The 26,457-nt window shown below is 42.8% G+C and overlaps 1 protein-coding gene across 2 annotated transcripts; it reads right to left on the bottom strand.

The window, feature by feature from the left end:
* Nucleotides 1-11,751: 11,751 nt before the first annotated feature.
* Nucleotides 11,752-18,681, bottom strand: TMEM14C (transmembrane protein 14C). 2 transcript variants are annotated; one of them, XM_081295259.1, is made up of 6 exons: nucleotides 18,528-18,680; nucleotides 17,477-17,542; nucleotides 17,067-17,143; nucleotides 16,036-16,137; nucleotides 13,118-13,205; nucleotides 11,752-12,233 (listed from the first exon to the last, which is right to left on the bottom strand). In XM_081295259.1, exons 2-6 carry the CDS (start codon nucleotides 17,497-17,499, stop codon nucleotides 12,179-12,181), a joined length of 345 nt encoding a protein of 114 aa, XP_081151385.1. In that variant the 5' UTR covers nucleotides 17,500-17,542; nucleotides 18,528-18,680; the 3' UTR covers nucleotides 11,752-12,178. The 2 variants fall into 2 exon arrangements, with proteins under 2 accessions (XP_081151385.1, XP_081151384.1); XM_081295258.1 differs by lacking the exons at nucleotides 11,752-12,233; nucleotides 13,118-13,205 and adding an exon at nucleotides 14,610-14,911 and having other exon boundaries at nucleotides 18,528-18,681.
* Between the last annotated feature and the right edge of the window lie 7,776 nt (nucleotides 18,682-26,457).

Below are 26,457 nucleotides of genomic sequence, written 5' to 3' on the forward strand. Positions count from 1 at the left end.
AGTCCCTGACCTTGGGAAATGTCTACAGATGTCTATTTCTACTGAGATCTGGATGAAATATGCAATAGTGGGTACTTCAAAGAGCAAAAATCATCTCCTATTTTCTTTCCTGGAAACGAAATGCATTTTCTTAGCATCGTTGCCCACAGTGCTGATGTGTGGGTAGGACTTTACAAAGTATTGAATAAATTATTTGCCAAAGTATCAAGTATCTGATCTACAAATTAACAGACAGTAAGTACAATAAGCAGCTTCTTTTTAAAAAATGCCTCCAGAAAATAAGTGTTTCAAGTGTTGATTTTCCTTTGTTGTATATTGGCCTCGCAATGTGATATCACTTTGCAGTGATTCAGCTGAGAGGTTTTTTATTTTGTTTTTTCCTGGTAGTGAGGCGGACTGTTGTGAGCTGTGAGTTCTGGGTCTTGCTTGGCTACTGCTCTGCTCTCCCACTTTGGCAATGGCAGGACTGTAAAAGTTTTTTTCTACTTTGACACTATGAGCTCAATGGCAATTCCAATCTTGAGCAGTATGTTTCCTTGGAAATAAATTTCCACTTAACATAGAAGATGTCTTCTCCACTAGATCTTAGTGGAGAAAAAGCCCATTGTTTGAACTTGACCAACACAAGGGCTGTGAGTTGGTGGCCTGTCTGACCCAGTGGCTTAATGACTTCACATTGAACACGTCAAGGTTCTCTTGTCATCGCATCAAGAAAGTTTTTGAAACTGTGTCTGATGCTTGTTCATTTGACTTGCAGAATACTTTTTTCCATGTTCCTACCACAGGCAAAGATGAAGTGGCCAGCCGGTCCCCAAAGCAGCGTTTGCCACCGCAGGCCACTGACTCGGCTTTGACCTTCGTGTTTGCTCGACAGAGCAGATGCATTCAGTTGCCATAGCAGTGGTTTCACTTAGTACAGCTTTTTTCTTAGTTTTATTCTCAAATTGGTATATAAAACAGACATTTTGAACTTAGGGGGCTATTCTATTTAAACCTGCCACCTTATGGACTGGACATTAGTACTGTATATTCCTTTTCAAAAATAATGTTATCAGCTGCTGACATTTTTATGTATTTTATGGCTTTGTAACAAATGTTAATGTAACTGGTATAATATTGTGGGCATTATCCAAAGGCATTATAAAATAATGATATTTTTGTATAGAAGATTCAACTGTTCAGGTTTCACATGCTGAAATCTAAAGGGCAACATACCTGTCAGTAATGGTTACATGTAAAGTTTTAATGTCCCCAAAGCTAATAAAAATTATTTTGTTTCTGAAAAACTAAAACTCTGAATAGATATTTAAATAAATATGGCTAACTAGTGTTTTCTTTACATTTTTAAATTTTGTACCCTGAGACCTAAATGTTGTTGTTTTTATTAGTAGCCTTTTGAGGGGGCAGTTTTGTTTATAGAAATATTCATCAGAAAGTACAAAGGAGTGACCATGTTTCCCCTCTTCCTCCTCCTGACTCAGATATGCCCTAGTAACATCTATGTCACCTTGATACGTGTTACACTGATGAGCCAATATTGATACAATAATTGAAATCCATATTTTGTATCAGCTCTTCATGTTGTACATTCTTAAGTGTTTTGAAAAAACGTATAATATTATGTATCCACCATCATAGTACCATGCAGATGGTTTACTGCCCTAAAACACTCCAGTGTTCTACCCAATCATCCCTCCCTACCTCCCCCCAAATTCCTGGCAACCACTGATCTATTTACTGTGTCTAGTTACCATTCCATTTTCAGAAGGCCATATAGTTGGAATCATATGTTAACTTTTTTAGATCGGCTTCTTTCACTTAGCAATATGCATTTAAAGTTCCTCCAATAAGCTTGAGAGCTTATTTCTGCTTATCACTGAATAATATTTCAATGAACAAATGTACCACAGTTTATTCATTCACCTACTGGAGGATATCTTGGTTGCTTCCAGATTTGGGCAATTTTGGATAAAGATGTTATAAACACTTACATGCATGTTTTTTTTGTGTGGACATCCATTTTCAGCTCATTGGGGGAAATATCAAGGAGCATGAATGCTAGATTGTGTGGTAAGACTATGTTTAGTTTTGTAAGAAACTGCTAAAATCTCCTCCAATATGACTATGATATTCTACATTCCTGCTAGCAATGAGAGTTCCTGTTGCTTTACATCCTCAACAGCATTTGGTGGTGTCATTTTTCTGGATTTTGGTCATTTTAATAGGTATACAGTGGTGTCTCATTTTAATTCACAATTCCCTAATGACATGTTTTGGAGCATCTGTTCACATGCTTACATGCCATCTATATATCTTCTTTGATGAAGTGTCTGTTCAGATCTTCTGGTTAGTTTTTAAACTGGGTTGTTCATTTTCTGTTCAAGTTCTCTTTATATTTTGGGAAATAGTCATTTATCAGATATGTCTTTCGCAATTTTTTTCTCTTAAGTCTGTGGCTTTTCTTTCTTGACAGTGTCTTTTGTAAAGAGGAAGTTTTTATTTTTAGTAAAGTTCAATTTTTTTTTTCATGGACAAGTACTTTTGATGCTATATTTAAAATATCACCACCAGGGCTGGGGATACCTGTTAGTAGAGTGCTTGTCTTGAATGCACAAAGCCCTGGGTTCAATCCCCAGCACCACCAAAAAAAAAAAAAAAAAAGTGTCATTCACCAAACCCAAGATCACTTATGATTTTTCTGTGATGTTATCATCTGGTATTTTTATAGATGTGTATTTTACATTTATATAAATAGATCTCTGATTCATTCTAAGTTAATTTTTATAAATAATGTAAGTTTCTGTGTCTTCTTTTTTATATCAATGTCTGGTTCCAGCATCATTTGTTGAAAAGCCTATTCTTTCCCGATTGAATTAGTTTGCTCTGTTGTTAAAGAATAATTGGCTATATGTATGTGGGTCTATTTCTGGCCCCTTTCATTCTGTTTTGATCTGCCTGTCTTTCTTCTCATTAATACCACACCATACTGTCAGTTCTCTGACTTTGTTTCTCTCCTTTGATATTGTATTGATAATCATGGGATTTTTGCCTCTCCGTATAACCTCTAGAATCAGTTTATCAACATCAAGAAGATAACTTACTTGGAATATTGACTGGCATTGGGTTGAGTCTATCAACTTGGTTAAGAACCGACATCTTCACCTTGTGTCTTCCTAGCCATGTACATGGAATCTCTCTCCGTTATCTGGGTCTTCTTTGATACCTTTCATCAGTTTTGTAGTATTTCTCATACGGATCTTGTACATGTTTTGTTAGATTTACACATAGGTGTGTATGTGGGAGTTCTTGGTGCTAATGTAAATGGTGTTCCATTTTTAAATTCGGATTTCAATTGTTCATTGCTGGAATGTAAGAGCAACTGATTTTTTATATTAATCTTATACTCTAATAATTACTAGTTCCAGGAGTTTCTTTGTTGTTTCTTTGGAACTTTCTACAGATGATCATATCATCTACAAGAAAAAAGTGTTTTATTACTTCCACTCCAGTCAGTACACCTTTTATTTCCCTTTCTTGTCTTGTTGCATTAGCTAGGATTTCTGGTGTGAGTACTGAGTAGAAATGGTAAGACTGGACATCCTTGCCTTGTTTCTTATTTTAGCAGGAAAACATCTCATTTCTCCCTATTAAGTATGATGTTGGCTGTAGAATTTTTGCAGACATGTTCTATCAAATTGAGAAAGTTCTCCTCTATTCCTCATTTTTGGCAGTGGGGGAGGGGAGCTTGTTATGAATAAGATGTGCAATTTTGCCAGATCCTTTTATCTGCATCTATTGATGTGATTTTCGTCTTTAATCTGTTGTTATATGTTGGGTTACATTAATTTATTCTCAAATGTACCTCACATGCCTGGTAAAATCCCACTTGGTCATGGTATGCAATTCTTTTTATAAACACTATAGGCTCAGATTTGCTAATATTATGTTGGAAGATTTGGTTTATAGATGGAGAGAGAATGTGGCAATGTTATTGGTGAGTTGGTGAAATAAGGGAAAGGCATAAGGGTGTTTATGAGAACTGCTGAGACTTTTCAGCCAATTTGAAAATTTCCAAAATAAAATATTAAAGCAATAAAAATATATAAGGCAAAGATCTCATAAGTTTGGGAAAAAACTGTATGACCATGATCAGAATGGGGGGATTGTCCCAGAGAACAGAGCTGGTGACCTAATCTCAGTCACCTGAACATGAACAACAGAGCAAAGCGTGTCCAAGGCATGCGGCATACAAACCCTCACCCAGTTATGCTCTTCTCTCACACGTGAAGCATTCACAAAAATGTGGCCCTATAGTAAGCCACAAAAACTGAATTTTCCAAAGTGGCCACATTTTCTTTCCACAATATTACTAAACTAGAATGTAATAACATATAATTGACTTAAAAGTCAACAATATTCTAAGCATTTGATTATTTAAAATGAAAAAATAAAAGATGGAATGAAAACCTCTTCAAAATGGACAATGACAGATCTCTATATTAAAACATGTAAGTGTAGCCAAACAGGTCTGAGATAAAAAAATTACACACTTGATTCATTTGTGGAAAAATAGGCTTACTGAATACGTTAAATTTGAGCTTTTTTCTCAAATAGAGTTAACAAACAGTAAAAAGTTAGGCTTGGGAGGCTGAGGCAGGAAAAATCACAAATTCAAACTTAGCAAGGTCCTGTCTCAAAAAATAAAAAGGGTTGAGGATGAAGCTCACTGGTTAAGCACCTTGGGTTCAATCCCTGATACAAAAAAAAAAAAAAAGTAAAAAGATTAAAGATTAAAGTCTAATTTTTTTTTCAAATGTTTATTTTTTAAAATATTTATTTTTTAGTTGTAGTTGTACAAAATACCTTTATTTTATTATTTTTTATGTGGTGCTGAGGTTCAAACCCAGGGCCTCGCATGTGAGAGGTGAGCGCTCTACCACTGAGCCACAACCTCAGCCCTAAAATAAAACAACTTTAAAGGTGGATTTCAAACCAGTAGTAAACGCCGTGCGTACACACACACACACACACACACACACACACACACACACAGTCTGAGAAGGCCAAGAGGAGCCTAGGGAAACAGAAACTAATACAACATGGTGCCCTGAAGCAGATCCTGAGGAGAAGCAGGGTAGTAGGCCTGGGGTGTAGGTCAGTGGGAGAGCAGGTGCTTAGTACATACAAGGGAAAGTATTAGTTTAAGGAAATCTGGATGAAACATAGACTCTAGATAAAAAGGACTTGTCATTAACTGTAACACGCAACATACTATAATGTAAGATGTTCACAATGGGAAATAGGTGCAAAGTACCTGGGAGCTCTGTATAAATTGTCTCAGGTATTCAGTAAATCTATAGCTATTCAAAAATTGTCATTTTAAAAAGATTTAAACAATCTGTCCAGCAAATATTTACTGATGTGGCTTTCTCCTAATGTAGTATGTATGGGAATAACAAGAGGGTGGGTCCGCATGGAACATATCCTCAGGCAGGAATTAAACACACAGAAGCTGCATATTTACAAATTATCAGAGTGCTAGGAAGAAAACAGGACTTTTTCTTAATATTTATTTTTTAGTAGTAGTTGGACACAATACCTTTATTTCACTTATTTATTTTTATGTGGTGCTGAGGATGGAAGCCAGGGTCTCGCACATGGGAGGCGAGCGCTCTACCGCTGAGCCACAACCCCAGCCCCAAGAAAACAGGATGTTATAAAGAGACTAGAGGAGGGATGTCACAGACTGAGAGGCCTCTGAATGGCTCTAAGTGCAGGAGTCTAATTAGACTTCACATACACCTCTGCCTGTGGAAAGAATGATCATAGGGCCAAAGCGTGAAAATAAGGAGTCCTATTAGAAGCTTATTTAAGACCCAAGTAGAAAATCCCAACTACTATGTATGACATAGAGCTCTAAGCAAACAAACAAAAACAAGTAAACCACGGAGAGGCTTGAACTTGGGTGCTACAGTGCTGTAGGAGTAGTCAGAGTAAGGCTTATGTTGAGGCTTCTGAAGGAAAGCTATTAGTTGTTGGTGTTGCCACTGTTCCTTGCTGTTTTACAGAACTTTATTATTCTTATAGATTTTTAGTTGTTTGTCTTGGATTTTCTAGCAGATAATGAACAATCTACTTAAAAAAACAGAACATCTTTTTTCCTACTGTTCATTTGTACCTCTCAATTAGTTCTCATTTTATTGCTTTTGTCTCATGTCTCAAGGACAATGGCAAATCTTGACAGTGACAGCAAAAACCCCATTATTTCTAAGTTTAATGTAAAGCCAGAGGACTCAGTAAAGTATAGCTAATAGGACGTCTCAGGCTCCCCATCACCTCTCAGAAGGTTCAAGTAGCAATCATCCAGAACGTCATTTTGAAAACCCACTACATGTGAACATGCCTGAGACACCACAGGGCCTGCAGAACAGGGCAAAATCCACATCAGAAGCCTTACCCTGCCTACTCCACAGCTCCCTGTGCCTCATGTCAGTGAGACCAGGGCAAAGGAGAGGTAGCTCATTATCAAAGAAAAGGCAACAGGTAGACAGCACTTCCCACCGACCCTTGCTAACAGCCTCCAGGGGAGGGGAAGGGTTGAGCACTTTCCAACACAAGCAACCACCCGCTGGAAGGCTCTCTTCCTGCCTTTTGATCACATAGGCATGAGAAGAAAGGAAACCTAAAAGCTATAAAGGGGCAAAACATCCCCACTCCCTTGGGCACCAGCTCTGGGCTCCCTCCTCTCCAGAGGAGAGAGTGTGTGTCTCTTTCTCCTGTTACTTTCCGCCCTTGCCTTGGCCTTCATCTTCAGCACTGGGGGATGATCCTGACTTTGAAGCCTGGTATCAACACACCACCAGGCAGATGTCCTTGGGCCACTGTTTCCACAGGGGAAAAGGAGAAGCAAAGCCAGTCCTGCAGTGTCCCTGGCATTGAGATGCCTCCCAAGAAGCCCACTCCAGCCCCCCCCCCATTAGGAAATACTACAGGAAAGGACATGACTAGACCACCAGGGTCACAGTGGGCAAGGTGACCCGTGTGTGCATCTTGCTCATGCCTACCAGTTCCTGCCAGCTGTGGTGCCAGGTTAGAGAAACCGGGAACCTCAGCCCAGCATCTCCTGTGAAGCTGAGCTTCAGAGCACAGTGGGAATTCCAACCTAGCTTAAGTGTCTAGACTGCTTGTCTCCTTGCCTAGCCTCAGAGCCCACTCCAATGACCCAAGCAAAGAGATGCCCATCCCTGTGCATTTCAAGAAAATGAAGGGGACAGACCAGCTGGATCCAGGAAGTCACGCAACAGCTTCACTTAGCCAAAAAGCCTCCACAGTGACCCCACCCAGGCAAGGAGACTTCTGCCACCATATATTTCAGAGAAGGAGGAGGCGAGGCCAGCTTGATCCAGGAGGTCAAACTGCCATTCAGCTCAGTCAAAAGCCTGTACACCTGGGCTCCACCCGGGAGGCAGTCCTGGACTGCACAGTTCTAAGGAGCACAGCCTCTGGCCCTGCCCATCCAAAGAAACAACTCAACCTAACCTTGGAGTCCAGCCTGCAGCCCTGCCCAACTGCAGATCCCAACAGCAAGATGCCCTGCCAGGGAATCTATCCCAGAACCATCTTCGTACCCAGCTCTGCCTCAAAGCAAAGCCCAGCCAATGATCTCACCCAGCATCAGAGCGAAGTTAGTGGCTCAGCCAACTACGGAATTCACCATAGGCTCCGCCTGTTAGGGATTGTCACCAAGTGGTCCTTCCAGGCTCACTAAATGAGGTCTATCCCTGCCACAGAGCACCTGTAAAGGCCAAGACAGGGCAAATGCACAGACAAAAATGCATGAACATAATAATGATTATAAGCAATGAGGGAATCGCAATACCTCCTGAAGAAACCAATAAAACACCAACAATGAATGCGAAAGAAATGGAGGTCTATGACATGATTGAAATTCAGTAATCATTGAATATTGTAACAGATTAAAAATATCTACTGAAAATACAATTAAGTCATGCATGGTGGTGCACACCTGTAATTCCAGTAGCTCGGGAGGCTGAGGCAGGAGGATCTCAAGTTCAAAGCCAGCCTAAGCTACTTAGTGAGGCCCTAAACAGCTTAGTGAGACCCTGTGGCAAAATATAAAAAGGGCTGGGGATATGGTTCAGTGGTTAAGCTCTCCTGGGCTCCATCTCCAGTACCAGGCAAAAAAAAAAAAAAAAAAAAAAGGGAATAAATTGTAAAGGATTCATGATGAAGAACTAAATATGCTTTAAATGCCTGCAACTATATATTGTGTCCAATTAAATAAGCTTTCTTTCCATGTGAAACATAAGTAAGTTTGGTGAACTACAAGAATATACAGGTAGAAACAGCTGTTTCTTGCAGTACTGGCAACTGCACTCAGGAACACTCTACCACGTAGCCACGTCCCCAACAATTTTCATTTCAAGACAGGGTCTTGCTAAGTTGCCCAAGCTGACTCACCATCCAGAAGTTCCAGTCCAAAATCAAGTAGTTTCATTTCTCTATGCCTTTGGTGAGAGTAGCACATCATGCAGGAGCATGTGGTGGAAAAGATCTCTCACCTCATGAACCAGGAAAAGGAGGAAGAGGCCAAGGTCCTATGATGCCACAGTCCATTTTTAGGGGCACTCCCCCAGTAACCTAAGGACTTCCACTGGACCTCACTTATTAAAAGTTCCATCGCCTCCTAATAGCACCACCACTAGGGCCAGGTCTTTAACACACGGCCTTTGGGGACACATCCAAATTCTGGCAGAGGGCAGTAAGTCACAACTGAGTCATCTCCCCTTGGTCTGCACACAGTGGAAGTGTCTGGGGATACAGGTGTAAAGATGAAGGCCACCTTCCCACACCGCCCCCTACACGCCCAGCCCAAACCACTCAGAAACACCTGTGCCACCTCCAGGTGTCCCCACCATTGTGATACTCAGGATCTCAACCAGTTGTTTCCTTCCTCCCAAATACATGTCCATAAAAATCTATTTTTAAAATATCCAAAGGACAATGAGGCATTTGCCTGACTTCTTCTGCCTCTTTTCCTTTATTCTACACAGGACCAACATTTAGAGAAAAGGTGTATCTTGCCTGGCTCATGGATCTGGAAGTTCTAGTCTAAAATCAAATGGTTCAATTGTTTTGGGCAAGTAATCTGACTCTCCAGGGCAGGAAGCTGAACTCACACCACTGAACTGTTTACAAATCAATGTGTGTGTGTGAGGTATGTGTGTATATATGTGTGTGTGTTGCTTGGGATGAAACACAGGCCCTTACACGTTAGGCAAGCCCTTTACCACTGAGTTACAATCCCAGCCTTTATTTAAACTGTCGTGTTCCTACGACTAAAACACTCAGGGTCACTCCAGAACTGAGCTGCACGAAATAACCACACAAGAAGCAGAGATACCTTTTCCTTTGGGGTCCTGTGATGGCTCCTCTGACCTTAAGGGTCCACAGAAAGAGAGCAAGAGAGCACCACGTGCTGAACCCTTTTATTGAAAAGAAGCCATTCAAATGAGGCAAGGGGTCAGGTTTCAGGGGGTTGAGTCTAGCTTCCTGCTGAGGGCCATTGCCAAGTAGAAATGACGCATCGAAATTTCCTTGCTAGCGTACCCCATGTTAAATGGATTTCGCTGTTGACATTGCATGTAAGGTGACCTTGCTCAAGGACCAAGGTTTAGAGCTGATCAGGTTTGAGGAAGTATCCCGGTCCTTGGGTTTAGGGCGTTCCCGGTTTAAGACAATAGGGGTTTTAGGGAAGTTGGAGGTTGAAGATTATTGCTGCCGGGATTAGGGTGTTCCTGCTGCTAGTTCCCGTTGAGTTCTCCTGAGATTCAAAGGAGATTGGAAAAAAGCCTCGTGGGGTAGGTGAATTGGGGGAGGAGAACTGGGATTGCCCCAGAACCTGTGTAGAGGCCGGTGTGAGTTCGGGAATAAAGAATTGCTATTTGAATCTACAAGGTGTGTGGTGGCTCGTGATTCTGTGCCAAGCCAAGACATTGGCAGCTTCCTGATGTCTGCTGTCAACAGGTTGACTGACATCTAGGAAGGCCACACCCAAAGGCAGAGCAAGAGAAGGGGACACCCAATGGGCATTTCCATGGAAACTTCTATCCCAAACAGGACAAAGGGGTAGTATTACAAAGGAACAGTGCTTGTAGCTCAACTCCATGGGTGACACGCCCACATCTAAAGACACACCCTCAGCCTTCAACTTCCTGGATGGGGACAACATCCAGGTTACTACAAAATGTAGTGACTGGTCAAAGCCTCTGGCTTCAGGATGGAAGGCGCAAATCATTCAGAATGGCTCCCACATTAAACCATGAATTTGGTACAACTAACTATATGATGAAAGGCAATTAAAATTAGAAACCGTGGAGTCATTTCTAATTTAAAGTATTTGCAAGTGTTTGCCATCAACCATCAATCATTTCACTATAGTGGTCACTGTCCATAGCACCTGGGGTCCCAGGAGACCAAAAGCTTAATGAGTCAGTGTTGTGATGGGGCTGCCCAAATTCTCATTTTGTTCTTGGCTACATTAACAGAACTGTATATCCAGAATACAGTACCCTGGTCACATCCCTCACAAAGTTCTAGGCACTGTGGTTTAAGGACAGCCTTGTCAAGCAGCATCCTGTCTGGAGAGCCGGAAGGTGAAGGTACACATTAAAAAATGATGTCACATTAAAAAAGGATGAGGGAACTGGGGCCACCTTCAGGCTCAAGGTGGCTCAGCAATAGAACACTTGCCTAGCATGCCCAAATCCCTGGGTTCAGTATCACAAAAAAAGAAAAAAAGTTTAAGCAAATATCTAAGTACCTGAATTACACACTCAATTCAACCAATGTAAGAGAGAAGTAAGTACCCCCCCCCTTTTATTGGTACTGAGGACTGAATCCACGGGCACTTTACCACTGAGCTACATCTCCAGTTCCTTTTTAAAATTTTTTGAGATGGTCCAAGATGCTAAGAGTCTTGCACAATTGTTATAGCTGGCCTCAACCTTGTGATCCTCCTGCCTCAGCTTCCCAAATTGCCAGGATTAGGTGTGTGCCTCCATGCCTGGCTAGCCTTTCCTTTTTTAAAGAGGGAAAAACTACCTGGTGGTGTGTGACTATAATCCCAGCTACTCAGGAGGCCGAGGCAGGAGGATTGCAAGTTCAAGGCCAACGTGGGCAATTTAGCAAGACCCTGTCTCAAATGAAAAGAGCTGAGGAAGTAGCTCAAAGGTAGAATGTTCCTGGGTTCAATTCCCAGCACTGTAATTAAAAAAAAAAAACTGTAAAAAAAAAAAAAAAAAAAAGAAGAAAAAAAAGAAAGGAAACCAAACAGGGGATAAGGTTACTAGGTTAATTCTCAATAATGAACATATTCAAATAAAGCAAAATAAAATGTGCCAGTATCCAGCCACTGTGTCCAATGCTAGGTAATTCAAGCTCTGGAGAGGTCTTTCAGTTCCACATTTACAGATGAACTACTTAAGCAAAATTTCTTTCTTTTTCTCTTTTTCCTTCTGATAGTTCTTGTCTTAGAAATCCTCAGAGATCATTATTAAAACAAACTCCCAGGCAATGTATACCAAAATAACTATCCTTGGTCCTTATTCAAAATGGATAATTAAAAAACTTTCACATTTACCTCCTTTTGTATTTCCAATATCCTTCTATATTTCTATCCAATCTCCTTCTATATTTCTGACAGCTCTGGTAAAGAAGACACCAAGAAAGTGTTACTTATAGTAAAATTTATTTTCACTGATATTTCCTTTTACATAATCTCAGAGTAGGTCTGTGCTGTAAAATGAAAAAAGAACACACATCTGAAATCTCACCATGACACTTTTTCACACTGTTCTTCTGGGTTTCAGGACTCCCAATGTTGACACCTCACATTTTACACCCTGATCTCATCACTGAATTGAACCATACAAAGGAGCCAGTATGGTTGTGCTATCTATGTCCTTGCCACCTCTGAAGGGCTGTGACAATAATGACTAATGTTTTCCCCTCAATGAATTCGGTGTTGTTTTGGTTTGGTTTTTGAAGTAAAATGTCAGAGCATGTAAATATGCTGCACTTCTTTCCCTCAATACACTGAGAACAGTGGAAGTCTGGAGATTTTTAATTCTTCATGAGTCGAAGCTGGGATGTGACCCTATGGTTTGGGTCTATCCAACATACTAATTCCAAGTTTGGCAACCATCAGCAAACTGTTCAAAAGAAACACAAACAAAAAACATCAGGAAAAGGACAGAATAGGTGACCATTTTTAAGGGACTAGTACTCTGCAGATCACAGCTCTCCCTCACAGCTGCACAGGTAGGGAGGTACCAAGGTGGAACAATCCTCCCTGGGAAGAAACCAGAAAAAGAAAACAGCACCACACAGCAATACTGCACTTAAGTCTGAGAACAGCATGTGGTTCCAATCCAACCGCCAATAACATGAAGAGATGAAAAAATTGAAGACGAGAGAGATCAAGGCCTCCCAGGTCACAGAGCTAATTAGTGCAAAATCTCCAGTCAGTTTACAGCCCTTGCTTGACAGACAGCGTACTACGACCAAAGATGGGGACCATAACTTTTTCTGAATCAGATTTTTAAAAATTCCCTTGCCTTCAGGATGTCTTTATTATATATAAGGACTATAAAATTTAAGACAGTTGTGTTTGTTTTTGATAATAAAAGTTGATTACAAAACAGAGGAGTCCATCAGAATTTCCTTTTAGCAGTATTCTCAGTATCAAAGAACAAGTATACAACCAAGAAATGTGGAGCCCTGGCTGAAAGCCATGTGGCAGCCACAGTCACAGCTTTACCCTGAGGCTTCTGCACAGTAGGAAGGCACCTGGACCACCAGAGAGCAATTTAAAAGCAAAACCATTTCCATAGTGAATGAAGATCCTTAGACCGTTGTGACACATAAATCAATAACTACTCTTGAAGCCTGTCCTATTTATGTATGAATTAATTTGAGTTGACATCTAGGATTAGGTAAAATTTACTCAAACATGTAAATTTCTGAATGTATAAAGTAGCTCTGGCAATAAACTGAACAGCGTCCCGGTAAGTAAGAGCAACAGAATGCAACATACCTGGCCCCTGCGATTAAACCTGCAGGCATGAACTTCCCAGAATGGTAGAATCTCATCCCCATGATGCCAGCCAAGGTTCCAGATGTAGCTGGTGAAAGAGAGTCAAAAGTCTTTGCATCTTCTAGGAGAGCATTAGAGTGCCAAGAGTCCCACCCTGCTTTCAAGCCCTGACTCCATCCTGCACTTCCTCCTCCTGCCTCAGGCGGGGCCAGCTCCATGGCTGCCCACATTCTAAAGGTCTAGGCACAAATTCTGGCCAAAGAAGACCCTTCACAACCTGGGCCCAGCCTGCCTTTCTGGCCTCAATTTCCCAATACTCTTCTGCAAAACGCACACTTTAGCCATAAATGCCTTAGTTTTGTTCAAAATGTTACATGATTTTTTTATGCCTTGTGTTTCTTCCCTCTCCATCTTGCTGCTGGGGATCTATCCAAACACCGACGACTGCTAAGCATAGCACTTGGTGCTTGAGAAGACAACCGTATCAACAGGGTCTCTACCCTTTCAGAGAGTCTCAAGTCTGCAGGGGTAACCAGAGTAAAGAATCACACAAGCCAGCCACGTAACAGCCATCGCACACCTGGAACTCCTGCTACTAGGAAGGCTGAGGCACAGGGAGCACAACCTCGGCCACTTAACAAGACCTTGTCTCAAAAAAATAAAGGGCTGAGGACGTAGCTCAAAGGTAGAGGGCCTCTGGGTTCAGTCCTCAGTACCCCCGCCCCTCCACACACACTCAAGAATCATATAGAAAGTAAGTAAAATTTGTATTCTAGGTACAATCAATGCTACACACATAACATAATGGGGGACCAGGCTTTCAGGGAGCTCAGGCAAGGCAGAGGGAAGAGCATGTCACAGGCACTGTGGGGAGGAGGAACGCGGTGCACTCAAGGAAACAAAAAGAGGCTGTGGCACCCATGAAGACATGGCTAGTGAGGAGGAGGGGCCTGACCACCTGCAGCCCTGAAGGCCACACCAGACTGTGGTCCTCCTCCTAACAGCAAGCAGCCCTTCAAGGCTATTAAGCAGAGGGACATGTGAGCAGAGTTGTAGCCCCAAAATATAATTCTAGCTGTGTCCAGAGAACAAACCGTAGAGAAACCAGAACGTAGACACGGGTATCAATGAAGCAAGTCCTTCAGGAATGCAGGCAAGAGGTGGGAAGAACTGGGGGTAAGCAGGTAGCCGTGGAGACAGAGTAGGGGACATTTTAGGGTACTGCTGGTATTGATAGGACTTGCCAGTAAATATCAGACAGGCTGCGGGAAGAGAGGAACCAAGACCCAAATGAAGGAAGAGAAGACGTAGTGAGTGAGTGAGATGCAGCCAGGTGTAGGCAGAGCCCTGAGACAGCTAAAGACCACTCGGCCAGCCAGCTGCTCACATGGGAGCACAGCTAGGAGGGAGGCACTGGTGACTCCCTGTGAGTCTTTGGTGTTTATGAACCATGTTCCATGACACTGTCAAGTCAAGAGAGTATGAAGAAGACAAAATGAGCCAGGTCTTAGGAATCAGTATTTAATGGATAGAAAGGAAGATGGGTACACAGGAGAATGAGAAGATCAAAAGGAAAAATCAGGAACAGAAAATGACAGGTCACACGTGCTGGGAACGGCCAACAGCCCATGTAAAACGAGGACTGACAGTGGAGTCTGCACAAATGCAGGTCACTGGCAGCCTCAGGGACACCTTTCCACGGACAAGGGGGATAAAAATGAAGACTGAAGCAGGTTGACAACGTGAGATGGAAAGAAATGAAGACGGAGTACAAATGGATTTTGAGAGAAGTTTCTGAAAGAGAAGGAAAAGCCAGCAACTGTAAAGGGAAGTGGGTCACCAGAGGTCCTTTTGCTTTTTTAAATGGGGGAGAGATGAGCACATTTGAGCACCTATAAGAGGGATCCACCAAAAAGGGGGAAAACAAATAACAGGAGGGACTCTTGATAGTGCACAGTCTGAGCAAAGTAGGGAGGAGTTCAGAGCCCAGGTGGAGGGACTGCCCTGGAGAGGAGGGGAACAGGGCAAGGGTGGCCTGGAGGCTCATGGAGGCAGGGCAGTCTCCACCCAGAGGCCACTGGTTTTTCCCTTAAGTAGGTAGGAGGTGAGTGCTGGGAGTGGAGGATGAGATGGAGCAGAGCAGTCAGTCCAGAGCACGAATGAGGAAGCTGTTCAGCAGAGCCGAGCCCAGGCACATCCTCTTTTCCCAGCCTGTCTCCAGCCAGCCATTGCTGGGAAGGGAGCTCCCCAGGGAGATGTGCACAGACCACTGTGTGAACATGCCTATCCTCCCTCCCACCCTCATCAGGGCCAGAGCAGCACCTGATACACTTTGGCTTGTGGAGGCACTCGCATCCTGGCAGTGTCTACACCTGGGTGGAGCCCAACAAATAAGTGTCCAAAGCCACCCTGATAAGTAATCTTCCCTTTCCCCACCCTCCTCCCTGCCTGGACTGCTCACAGTTCCACAGTTCTACATCTGTGTCTGACTTCCTTAGATCCGAGAGCTTCCTGAAGGCAAGGCCTATGTCTTACACAATTAGCTGACCGCTAAAGAGCAAGGCAATTTTCAAATAGGAAAATGCAACATGGATGCAAAGCTAACTCAGACAATTCAATAATGCTCAAGCCCACCGTGGTTAATACCCAGCTGCAATGAGTAATAGATACATACTGCCTTGTGCAAGTTTAAAATTAATCTCTCAGGGAAGACAGACATGAAACGCTCTCCATATTCCATACATGAAAGATAAACAAAAAACCAGCACAAATCCCCATTTTAAAATTTGCCTAGGCCTTGGCAGAGGCAGGAAACTTTTGAGTGTGAAGTACCTGCCACATCCCACCAAACCAGGGCCTTCTGGTAAAAGGAAGGATGGATACAGACATGCTCTATGGAGACATCAGAGCAGACATACCTAGGAAAACCCAAATGTTCCTGGGATCCTGAGATAGCTGATATGCACCCAGGCCTGCTAAACTTCCAAAGAAGAGCCCCGCTGCCAGGGACGGCACACTACCTGGAGGGAAGCAAACACAAGGCTGTATTATGATGTCTGACATTTGGTTCATTTGCCAAATCAACCAGACGCCCCTGGCCTCCAGGGGAGCAGAGCGAAGAGAAGCTTTCTTCACATGGTTCTTAACCAAGGAGTCCTTAAGCAGGAAAACGTCCATCTTACCAGAGAAGTCAGGGTCTCAAGCCCCATTCTGCTCTCCTTTAACAGTAGGGCTCTTCCAATCTAAGGAGAAATGGTCATCTCCATCCAAGAAAGGATGGATCCCTCCTAGGTGGATCTGTGGTTAGGCTTTTTCTTAACCAGCCATTACAGGCTGATCAACCCACTACAGGCTGTGTACAGGCGGGACTTTATGAGAATCACAAAAGGGAAACAGGGTCAATCAACTATAAACAAGAGAGAATGAGAATGAGAGAACAGGAATCCCAGTGCATGCTTGCTGAGTGGGGACACAGGCAAACAATCATACTGATACCCCCCCATGTAGATTAATGAGGAGACTTCAAAAATGATTATGTGAGGGCTGCAGCTTAGAGGAAGAGTATGTGCCTACCACGAGCCAAGAAAGCCCTGGGTCTGGCCCCAGCACAAAACTTAAAAGAGTAAGTGAAGACCAGAGGTCTCATCCTACTCGAAAGGAGCAGAGATGGCATTCTGGGGTCAAGGCTGATGTATGGCAGGCAACGATAATAACAACCCATACCACCCCTGCCTTTATCTTTAGATAAAGATGCAAAAACAAGAGGCCTGGCTCAGCTTGGCCAGATAAACAAAAGGAAAGTACAGAAGTCTGACTCCTTTGGTTGCACGCAAACTTTGGGGCCTAAGGCAAAGTGGCCCCACAACAATGCTGCTTTGAGAGCCTAGGGGCTCACTCTCCCAGGAAACAAGGAGAAGAATTTAAGCAGCAGCTACGTGACAATTCTTACCTGCTTTTGCATAGCCAATGATTCCACCAGTAGCGACCAGTGCTGCATAGCCAAAGCCAAAATAATGTAAAGGCACCCTGAAAATAAAAGAGGGAGAAATGAGTGTCAACTATGTTTAAAACAAATGAACAACAACAAAAAAACCCCACGTAAATCATTAAAGTCATGGTTCCAGACAAATCTTACCACTATATAAGTCAAAGTAAAGCTCAGGGAGATGAATGACTCACGGAGTCAACACAACTAGTCAGTGGTAGTGCTAGGACTCAAATCCAGGCTCCCAACCATGTGTTCAGTGACCCGCTCATACCCCCTGCTGCTCTCAGGCAGTCCACTCTAGGGCTCTTTTCAGATGGAACTCTGGTTTTAGAAGGCCCTGGCTATTCCACTGTCGTTGACTGTGCACTTACATTGGGCCAGTGTTCTTCTGCATTGCACTCTCAAGGCAATCAGCCAAGACTACGCCAGGCCTGCACCTGTGAAAAGGGGCTGGATCAGAGGTGGTTAAAAGCCTGGATCTCCAACAGTCAGAAGGAGGTACAAGTTCCAGCTCAAGACCTTGGTAGCTAAGAATTAACTGGGCCCTCAGGCTACACCTCTCCAAGCCTCAGTTCCAACGAAGATAACAATGGCACTAATTTCCTAAAGCTGTTGTGAGCACTGCACATGTCCGACACACAGTAAACGCTACCTCAATGCCAACCGTTTTTGCAACAAGCTCGATTCTAACAGGCCCACAAGAGAGTGAGCAAGATTCACTGAGAGCTCTGGACAGATACCGGATTTAACCATTTTCATGAGTTAACCATTTTTATTAAATCAGAAAATAAATACTCTGAGCCTAAAGTTCAACTATTTTTTTAATCTCTTTAGCGGACAAGTGGGATGCTACTTTTCGTCTCTGCCCTCAAGAACTTCAATACTCAAGGCTTGTAAAACTTGGAAACTTTGGATCTAACTCACTGCTCCTTAGACTTTGGGGAGGGGAAGATAAAAGAAGGAAATTCGAGCCATAGTTACCTTTAACGCTGCGCCCTTAAAAAAGTTAACTTCTACCTTTCTTAAACTTTTGGCATTCATGGAGCCTAACCAGACAGAAAGCAACGCATACCCCTCTTGTCCTGTTTAAAGAATTAAGTTTCCACAGAAAGGGGAGGCCTCAGGGTCAGGCCGTGACATGGGTGACATGGGTTTGAAGTGGCACTTTTTTAAGAAATGCGGGGGCGGGGGGAATCTCCAGGAAACGAAACAATACAGCGCTACACAGGTGAGCATTTGCTCCGAGCTCAGGAGACCGGAGGACTCCCAACCCATCTTAAGGAAAGCAGAAAATGCGCGAGGAGAAAAGCACCGAGACGCGGCCTAAAGCTCTCGCCAGGATGGTGGGGACGAAAAGCAGCTGGCAGCAGAGCGTCTTCCCAAAACTTAAAACTGGAATAAAAAAGAATAATCCCCGAGTACCCGAGCAGCTCTCGCGAAGGTCTGCACCGGCGGACGAGGCGAACGAGCAGCAGGGACAGTAGACGCAGGTCCCAACCAAGGTCTCCGGACGTCTCGGCGCCCGCTAGGCGTCCGGGAGCGGGGTGGGGCGGGGCCTAGGGCGAGTCCCGGGAAGGGGCGGGGCTTGAGGCCAGAACTCTGCGCGCGCGCCGTCTCCTGGAGGCGGGGCAGGGTTTGAAGCCTGAAGTGGCTGCGCGCGCAGTGTTCGGGACCGCAGGGGGAGGAGTCCAGGGGGCGGGGCATGGGCGGGGCATTAAGGCTCTCGTTGTGCTGGGGAGTTGGATTGGAGCTTGGCGAGTTGGGTTTGCGCCGGGCAGGTGAAGGCCAGTACCCAGCTACAAACTATAGTGGACTAAAGCCGGAGACTGGAGACTGAGCGTTTAACACGCGTGTTTGCGCCAGGCCAAGTGCGCTGGGCAGGGCTGAAGGTGGAGGCAGGAGAAGAGCAGAGGCTGGACTCTGAAGGCCCCATTAACGGAGGTGTGATCCAGATGCGGGTATCGGGGAGAACTGATAACCGTGAGGGGCCGCTTTCAACCAGCAGAGAATATGGTGGCCTCGGGCTGAGAAATGAGACTCGCAGCAGTGTTTCTGTTTGTTTTAGGGAGTGAGGTCACGCAAGAAACTTCTCTAAGGGGGAGACCGAGCAAGTTAAATACATCTGTGGGTCACGAGTCCACAGCATGGCCTTCTCTTTTATTCCTACAACAGATTGCCTTCTCTGCGTTTCCTGCACACTCATTCACTGAACACCCAAATTTAGTGTCGTCCATGACTTCTCCCTCCTTCATCCCCTAAAATTATCGATATGCATAATCTCATAACCTTCAATTTAAGCATTATCATTTTTGAAGCCTTGAATATGTTGACTTTACAAATTAACAGCTACCCCCCCCCAAAAAAAAAAAAATCCAAAACAAATCCTAAATTGCAATGTTTCAAATCAGTTCATGGCTATCAAGTATCCACAATATCAATTTCTACATTTTTAGAAGTAGGTTTATAGCTTTGTTTGAAAAGCAAAATGATCCATTCAATAAACCTTTCTCCAAGAAATTAGTAAAAAGTATGAAAAAAATCACCTATTTTTTCAATCTACTTCTCTGGCACATGCTTCTTGATCTAATATGTTGAAGCCAGGTAATATCAGCATATGCACATGCTATGCTAATCTATGCTTTACATAGATTAACTCATTTAACACCAACCTTATGCAGTAAGGACTAGGATTAGCTCCTGCTTTTCTTCTTGGAGGAAATTGAGGCAGATAGTACAACTGTTAAATGACAGAGCAGTCCTAACTTCTTTAGTGTGTTTGCAGTAAGTCTGACTGTATCATTCCTTACTTAAAACTCTTCAGTAGGTCCTTATCTTATGCCATGGCCTGCAAAGCCCTGAGCATGACTCAGCCCTATCTTCTCTCCTTGCTCCTGCTGCCCCAGCCTTCTGGCTCCAATGTACTGCTCCATCTGCCCAGAATCCTCTTCCCAGGTAACCTCCCTGCTCACTCCATCATCCACTTTAAATCTTTACTGTCACCTTCTCAGCAGAGCCTCTTCCTGATCATCTATTTTAAAAAATGCAACTTGGGAAATAAAAGAAAAAATACTAAAAATAAAAATGCTACTTAGGAAATAAAAGAATTTTAAAAAATACTAAAAATAAAAATGCAACTTGAGGGTTGGGGTTGTAACTTAGTAGCAGAGCACGTGTCGAGCTGGCATTTGTCCCCAACAACATAAAAACAAACCTTTAACTCAATTGCATTTCCCTCCACAGCATATTTTTCTTCGTGGCACCGACCTCCTAACATGCTGACTTACTCATGGCAAAGTTCACCTCCCCACTCCATGAGAGGGAAAACTGGTATGCAGTGTTTAATGTAGGGCTTGGCACATAATGGATGTTTGATAAACACACACCAGACAGACAAGGAGATGCAGAGTGAGAAGGGGTAGTCAGCAGAGGGAAGAACCAAGACAACATGCAAAGTCAGGGACAAGAGGGAGAGATTGCCCTGGCTGCACCCTTTCCCTGCCTTTTCCTGCTTTAAACTTTTGATACTAAGAAGTCTCTGAAAATAAATAAGTTATTGAGCTATACAGATGGTAGGAAAAAGGTTTTTGGACCTCCTGGAAAAAAATTCCCTAACCCACCAGCAACATGTCCAAACAGCCTCTGGGAAAATGTTCACGGGACCTAAAGGGTCAGGGTGTTTTATGATAAAATTTTGAGAAGAAACATAAGTCATTTACATTGAACCCACATTGGCTAGACATAAGAGGGACAGGATAACAAAGTGTGCCAAGTCCTAGGATAGAAGGTTGGTCCATAAAGAATAGTTTTGCTACTCTTTGGTTAGTTCCAAAAGTAGAATGAGATGTGGCCTTGTTGGGCAATATTCAGGATACAGGGGGAAAAAATGTGTAGTAGTGTTTATTTTACTTGAAGCTGTGGGTTAAAATGACCTTATTTCTCTTCTCCCTGCATTCTCTGTCCTGCAACTTAATTGAGGACATCTCAGAATTCTTAGCACTTCCCTGGTCTTGGTCACACACCTGTGGCTTCTACAGATCCACTGCCACGCTTTGTTGAAGTCTGGGATAGCCAGAGGGTCCTTTAATTTCTTGAGCTGAGTCTTTCAGAACTGAGAAAACCACTGTGTGCCTTCTATCAAAGATGCTCTTTAATATGCCAGGCTTGGTGGCACAGGCCTATAATCCCAGTGGCTCGGGAGGTTGAGGCAGAGGATCATGAGTTCAAAGCCAACCTCAGCAAAAAGCAGGGTGCTAAGCAACTCAGTGAGACCCTGTCTCTAATATAAAAACACAAAAAAAGGGCTGGGGATGTGGCTCAGTGGTCAAGTGCCCCTGAGTTCAATCCTCAATACCAAATATATATAATTATACATGCCTTTTAATATGAAAACTTACAATCTCATCATTTACCAAAAAAAAAACAAAACAAAACAAAACAAAAAAAAAAAAAAAACAAGCTGCTCCTGATCACCCCAGGCCATTGCATAGAATACACTAATGCTATCCCATAGCTTTTGACCTTTGGGCAAGGATCTTATTTTTCCTTTCAGCTCCCAGGATCTAGGATAGTTCCTGGCACTCCTGGTGAATACTCATCATATGGCTACTGAATTAACACTGGAAGAGGAAGATGGAGATGGCATATGGGACATTATAATATCAGGGAGAGGATTTATGATGAAAATTTGCTTCTACATAAATATTGAAGTAGATGGTTAGGAATATGCAAACCATACATGCCTGACAGAGACCTGACACCCCCAATGTGAATTCTGTACTTTGACATGAACTGTCACATGGGAAATGCAAAAGAGGCCTTCAAGTACACTACCAGGCAGGCTCCCCAGAGGCCACTGAATACAAAGACTCACAGACTAGATTGAGAAGTTGAAATCACATAGTTTATTAAATCAATTTAAAACAAAAAGGGAGCCCAAGTGACTTAGACGCTGAGGCAGGAACGCAAGTTCGCTGAGGCAGGATTGCAAGTTCGAGGCCAGCTTGGGCAATATAGTGAGACATTATCTAAAATGTCTCATTTTTTATTTCTAAAAATAAAGGACTGGGGATGTAGCTCAGTGGTGGAAAAGTTTCAATCACCAATACAAAAAAAAAAAAAAGGAAAGAAAGAAAGAAAGAAAAAGAAGGAAAAAAAAAGCCAAAAACAGGGAGAAGCAACTATGGAAAAACTAGTATAAGCAAATGCCATCAGTGTGTTTGCAAGCCTGGTGAAAGAGGCCTGCTATCTAAATCCTGAGTTCCACAATGTCTTTGGACCTCCATCCTCCTCACACCCCTTCCCCAGCATGGCTCTGTATCATCAGCTTTTCTGAAGACAGATCTGAAGACCAGGGGATTTGAGCAGAGACCCTCAGGTGCCCCAAGCCAACCACACACACTTGCTGATCAGAGAATAAGACTGGCAAACAGCTGCCCTTTGTCTGATGGCCTGTGGAGCAGCCATGGGCTTTATTTAGTTATTTTTTTACACAGGACACATGGGGACAAAATGAGAGATCTAATTAAGACCTCAAGACTATTGTGTACTCACCTTTTATGTATCTGACTATTCAGTGCCTCTTGAATAGTAATGTCATAAATCTTTTTTTTTTTTAAAGATAGAGTGAGAGAGAGAGAGAATTTTTTAATATTTATTTTTTAGTTTTTGGCGGACACAACATCTTTGTTTGTACGTGGTGCTGAGGATCGAACCCGGGCCGCATGCATGCCAGGCGAGCGCGCTACCGCTTGAGCCACATCCCCAGCCCAATGTCATAAATCTTGAGTGCTTGGATATCTCACTTATATTGAGTGCCTAGGAGTACTGGATATCTTAGACCTAGTCCTACTTATTATGTATACCACAGGCTTCATTTACTACCCATTTATCTATTTATGCTTAACACATCCTAAAAGCTTTCCTATGTATTTTACAAACATATTAAGCTTTACTAGAACCTAATTTTCTCAAAAGCAAATGCACTAACGTTTTTTAAATGCAACATTAAAAAAACAAAAAACACCTAAATCTTATTACCTGTCAAAGCCTAAGTTAAATAATGCAATCTGAGCCACATAGTTAGATTATCAACTCCTATTCAGGAGCAAAGGAGAAATCCTAATAAATGCATTAAGGCAGAAGAGAGGAACAAATATATTTAGTAACTAGATTTTATGCTGGTGACTTGTAAAATAGTAAGAGACAAGCTGTCATCAAATATGAGGCCTGGGAAGAGAACCTAGTCCTGTCCTTCACAAGTCTACTGGCATGATGTCAGTCTAGTTTCATTAGACTAGCTATGTACTAGTTACAATGTGCATGAGAAAGCAATGACAATGGGCTATCTTGTCAAGAAGTGTTTAAAAAGAATGTGAACAATTATAGATGGGTTGCATTAAAAGGCAGGTAATAGAGAAGAAAATATCTGTAAATCATAGCTCTTAAAAGCCGTGTACAGAATAAAGAGCTTCTATAACTCAAAAATGAAAAGACAACAACCCAGGTTAAAAAAAAAGGGGCAAAGGACTTCAACAGATGATTTTTCAGAAAAGATATATAAATGGCCAACAAGCACATGAAAAGATGCTCAACATTACTAGACATTAGGGAAATGCAAATCAAAACCACACTGAGATTCCAATTCACACCTAGTAAGATGGCTATAATTTTTTAAGTGAAAAAAAGTGCCAGTGAGGATGTAGAGAAATTGTAACTCTCAACACATGACTGGTCAAAGAGTAAAATTGTACTGCCACTCCAGAAAACTGGCAATTTCTCAAAACATTTTGATATAAGATTGCCATGTGACCTAGCAATTCCACTCTTCAGTATATATCCAACAGACTTGAAAGCTGGGACTCATGCAGATATTTTTATGGCAATGTTCATTACATTATTCATAATTTCCAAAAGCCAAAAAACATTCCAAGTGTCCATCTATTGATACACAAAGTAAGGTATCTACATACAATGGAATATAATTCAGCATAAAAAGAACCAAGTTCTGAGACATGCTACAACATGGATAAACCTTGAAATAATGCTAATGACAAATACTGCATCATCCTATTTATATGAAGCAGTCACAAAAGGCTAGAGACAGAAAGCAGGACAGAGGTTACTAGTACTGGGTGGAGAGGGGAATGGGAATGGTTACCTAATGATTACAGCCTGTGGAGATGGAAATTTGGAAATGGTAGTGGTAATTGTTGCTCAACACTGATGATTAATGTCAGTGAGTTGTACTCTAAATAGTTCAGGGTGCAGTGATAGTTCCCATTTCCAATGAGACCATCCCTCTATCATTATGGATATGATTATGGTTGAGACCACCAAGATTCTGGAAGACTGGAACAAAAGGGCCCCCTAAATAAACTGGGATCTGATGGTAGGTGCAACTCACTTCTCTGCACCAGGAAAGGGCTTAAAGTTGTAATCAAATGGCAGGAAATTGGCGTTCAGAACTGCTACAAAATCTTTTGACACAACAGATTCCAATTTAAATTGTTATTTACATACTAAAAATCCCTAAGTCTACAGAACCTCTTTCAAAATCATACTCACCTTTTATAACAATACCGAACTTTTATCATGTTACCTCTTTTTGATTTCTAATCATACCATCCCCATTGCAGCTCCTCACCCTTTGGTATCTCAGACATACAGGTACTTAACACCTACTGAGGAGTCATTTTTTCCAAATGACAAAATATACCATTACTATAATGATAATGGTAATAAAAGGGCAGCCTTTGTTGAGTATTGACAATGTGCCAAGCCCTATTCTAAGGGCTTCACACATACTGATACGTTTAATCCCAAGAACAATCCCATGAAGCAGAGAGGGATTATCATTGCCATAGTTGGTCAAACTGAGGCAAATAAGAAAAAGAGCCCAGGGCTGCACCCAGGCTCTCTTGCTCCAGGACTCCTGCACCCAACTTTGCAACTTGTTCTATAGCCCATGTTCTGAATCAGAAATTGGGCATGAGAACAGGGATTCCAAAGCAGCAACTCTCCAATTCTCAAAGAACTGTTTCCCAAAAAATGTAAAAAACGACCTCTTCCAATCCTGTTTTCCCCAAATCTTGAACCTATCTTGAAACTATCAGAAATTTTAAAGGCCAATGATTAACAGAATAATTCATTTTCAAAAATTAAGCTGACTTTACCATATAAACCAAGAGGCAAGTCAGTGCTGAAATTTGACTGCCACTGTGGTTGGTGGTGCTGGGAGATGTTGAAGCCATATTTAAAATTAGGTAGTGAAAGGGTAAAGTTTCTAAGCTGGAAAGCTTGAATTAAAATGTAAAAGATTAGGTATTGTTAAGTTCCTCTGTTACACCCAGATTCCTGAGATAGTTAAGACAACGCCCTACTGGCCATTCAGCCTAGGGCCCTGTGCAGTTTGTCACAGGGCCCGAACCAATCAGTTTGAATGTGTACCCAGTTTAGAAGTGACCAATCACCCCTGCCCAGCCTGTTCCCGCCAATGAATGGACTAATCATGTATCAGAGTTGTTGTTCAATTTTCCCGCGCCTCATGATGATTTGTTCTGATGTATGCAAAGCCCCCCACCCTCTCCAAAAAGTGTACTTAAGCTCTGCTTGACCTCTGCTCTGGGCTCTGGGCTGCTCTCCCTTCTTGAGTGAGCACTGAGCCCCAGCGCGCTGGAACGGATCCCTAATAAATCCCCCTTGCCATTGCATGGAGCTAGTCTCGTGTGGTCTCTCCTTCTCCGACGCTTCGCCGGACCCTTACATTAGTCAGTGTAGTTAGGTAAATCGGGTCTAATATCGAGTGAAATCTAAAATGGAGACCATGCTGAGAATGACTCAGGGAAACGCAGGACAACTCATGGAATGTTAATGAAGTCCTGAAAAGGCCCTAGGCCAAAGTCCACCTCAAAGAAGTGTTAATGAACAGCCCCCAGCAAACTTAAAGATAGCCCATCACAAAGAAGTGTCCCACCCCTCAGGCCTTTCAACCCACATTCCATCAGCACTTCCACAGATTCCACCACTTGGGTCCCCTTCTTCCTCCGGGAGAAGTCTTTTCTGCTGTCCTTTAATAAACTTCTAATTTCTACTCTGACCTTGCCTCGGTGTGGGGAGCCATTCTGACACGTGATTGGGTGACTCCCGTTAAGGGCCTGAGGCACTCTGGCTGTGTCGGAGTTATCCCGACCCTTTCCTGATGAGAGAGCCCATCCGTGTGGGGGTGTGCGTAACCACTGACCCTGGAGACCCAATCACTGACCCTGACCTTGGAGTGCAGCCCCCCCTCAACCTTCATTGGATGGAATTCTCCCCTGAATCTCTTGTCCCCCCAAATAAAAGGCTACTCCCCGGC

This window comes from Spermophilus citellus (assembly GCF_964194105.1).
Source record: "Spermophilus citellus genome assembly, chromosome: 5".
In the NCBI taxonomy this organism is placed as follows: Eukaryota; Metazoa; Chordata; class Mammalia; order Rodentia; family Sciuridae; genus Spermophilus; species Spermophilus citellus.

Excerpts from the sequence above, each read along its gene's own strand:
- TMEM14C (XM_081295258.1), bottom strand. The coding sequence starts at position 17,499 with ATGCAGAAGAACACTGGCCCAAT. Across the intron at positions 17,144-17,476 it reads CAGAAGAACACTGGCCCAAT|GGTGCCTTTACATTATTTTG; the intron begins GTAAGTGCACAG and ends TTTTATTTTCAG. Across the intron at positions 14,912-16,035 it reads GAACATTTGGGTTTTCCTAG|AAACTTCTCTCAAAATCCAT; the intron begins GTATGTCTGCTC and ends CTTCTCTTTCAG.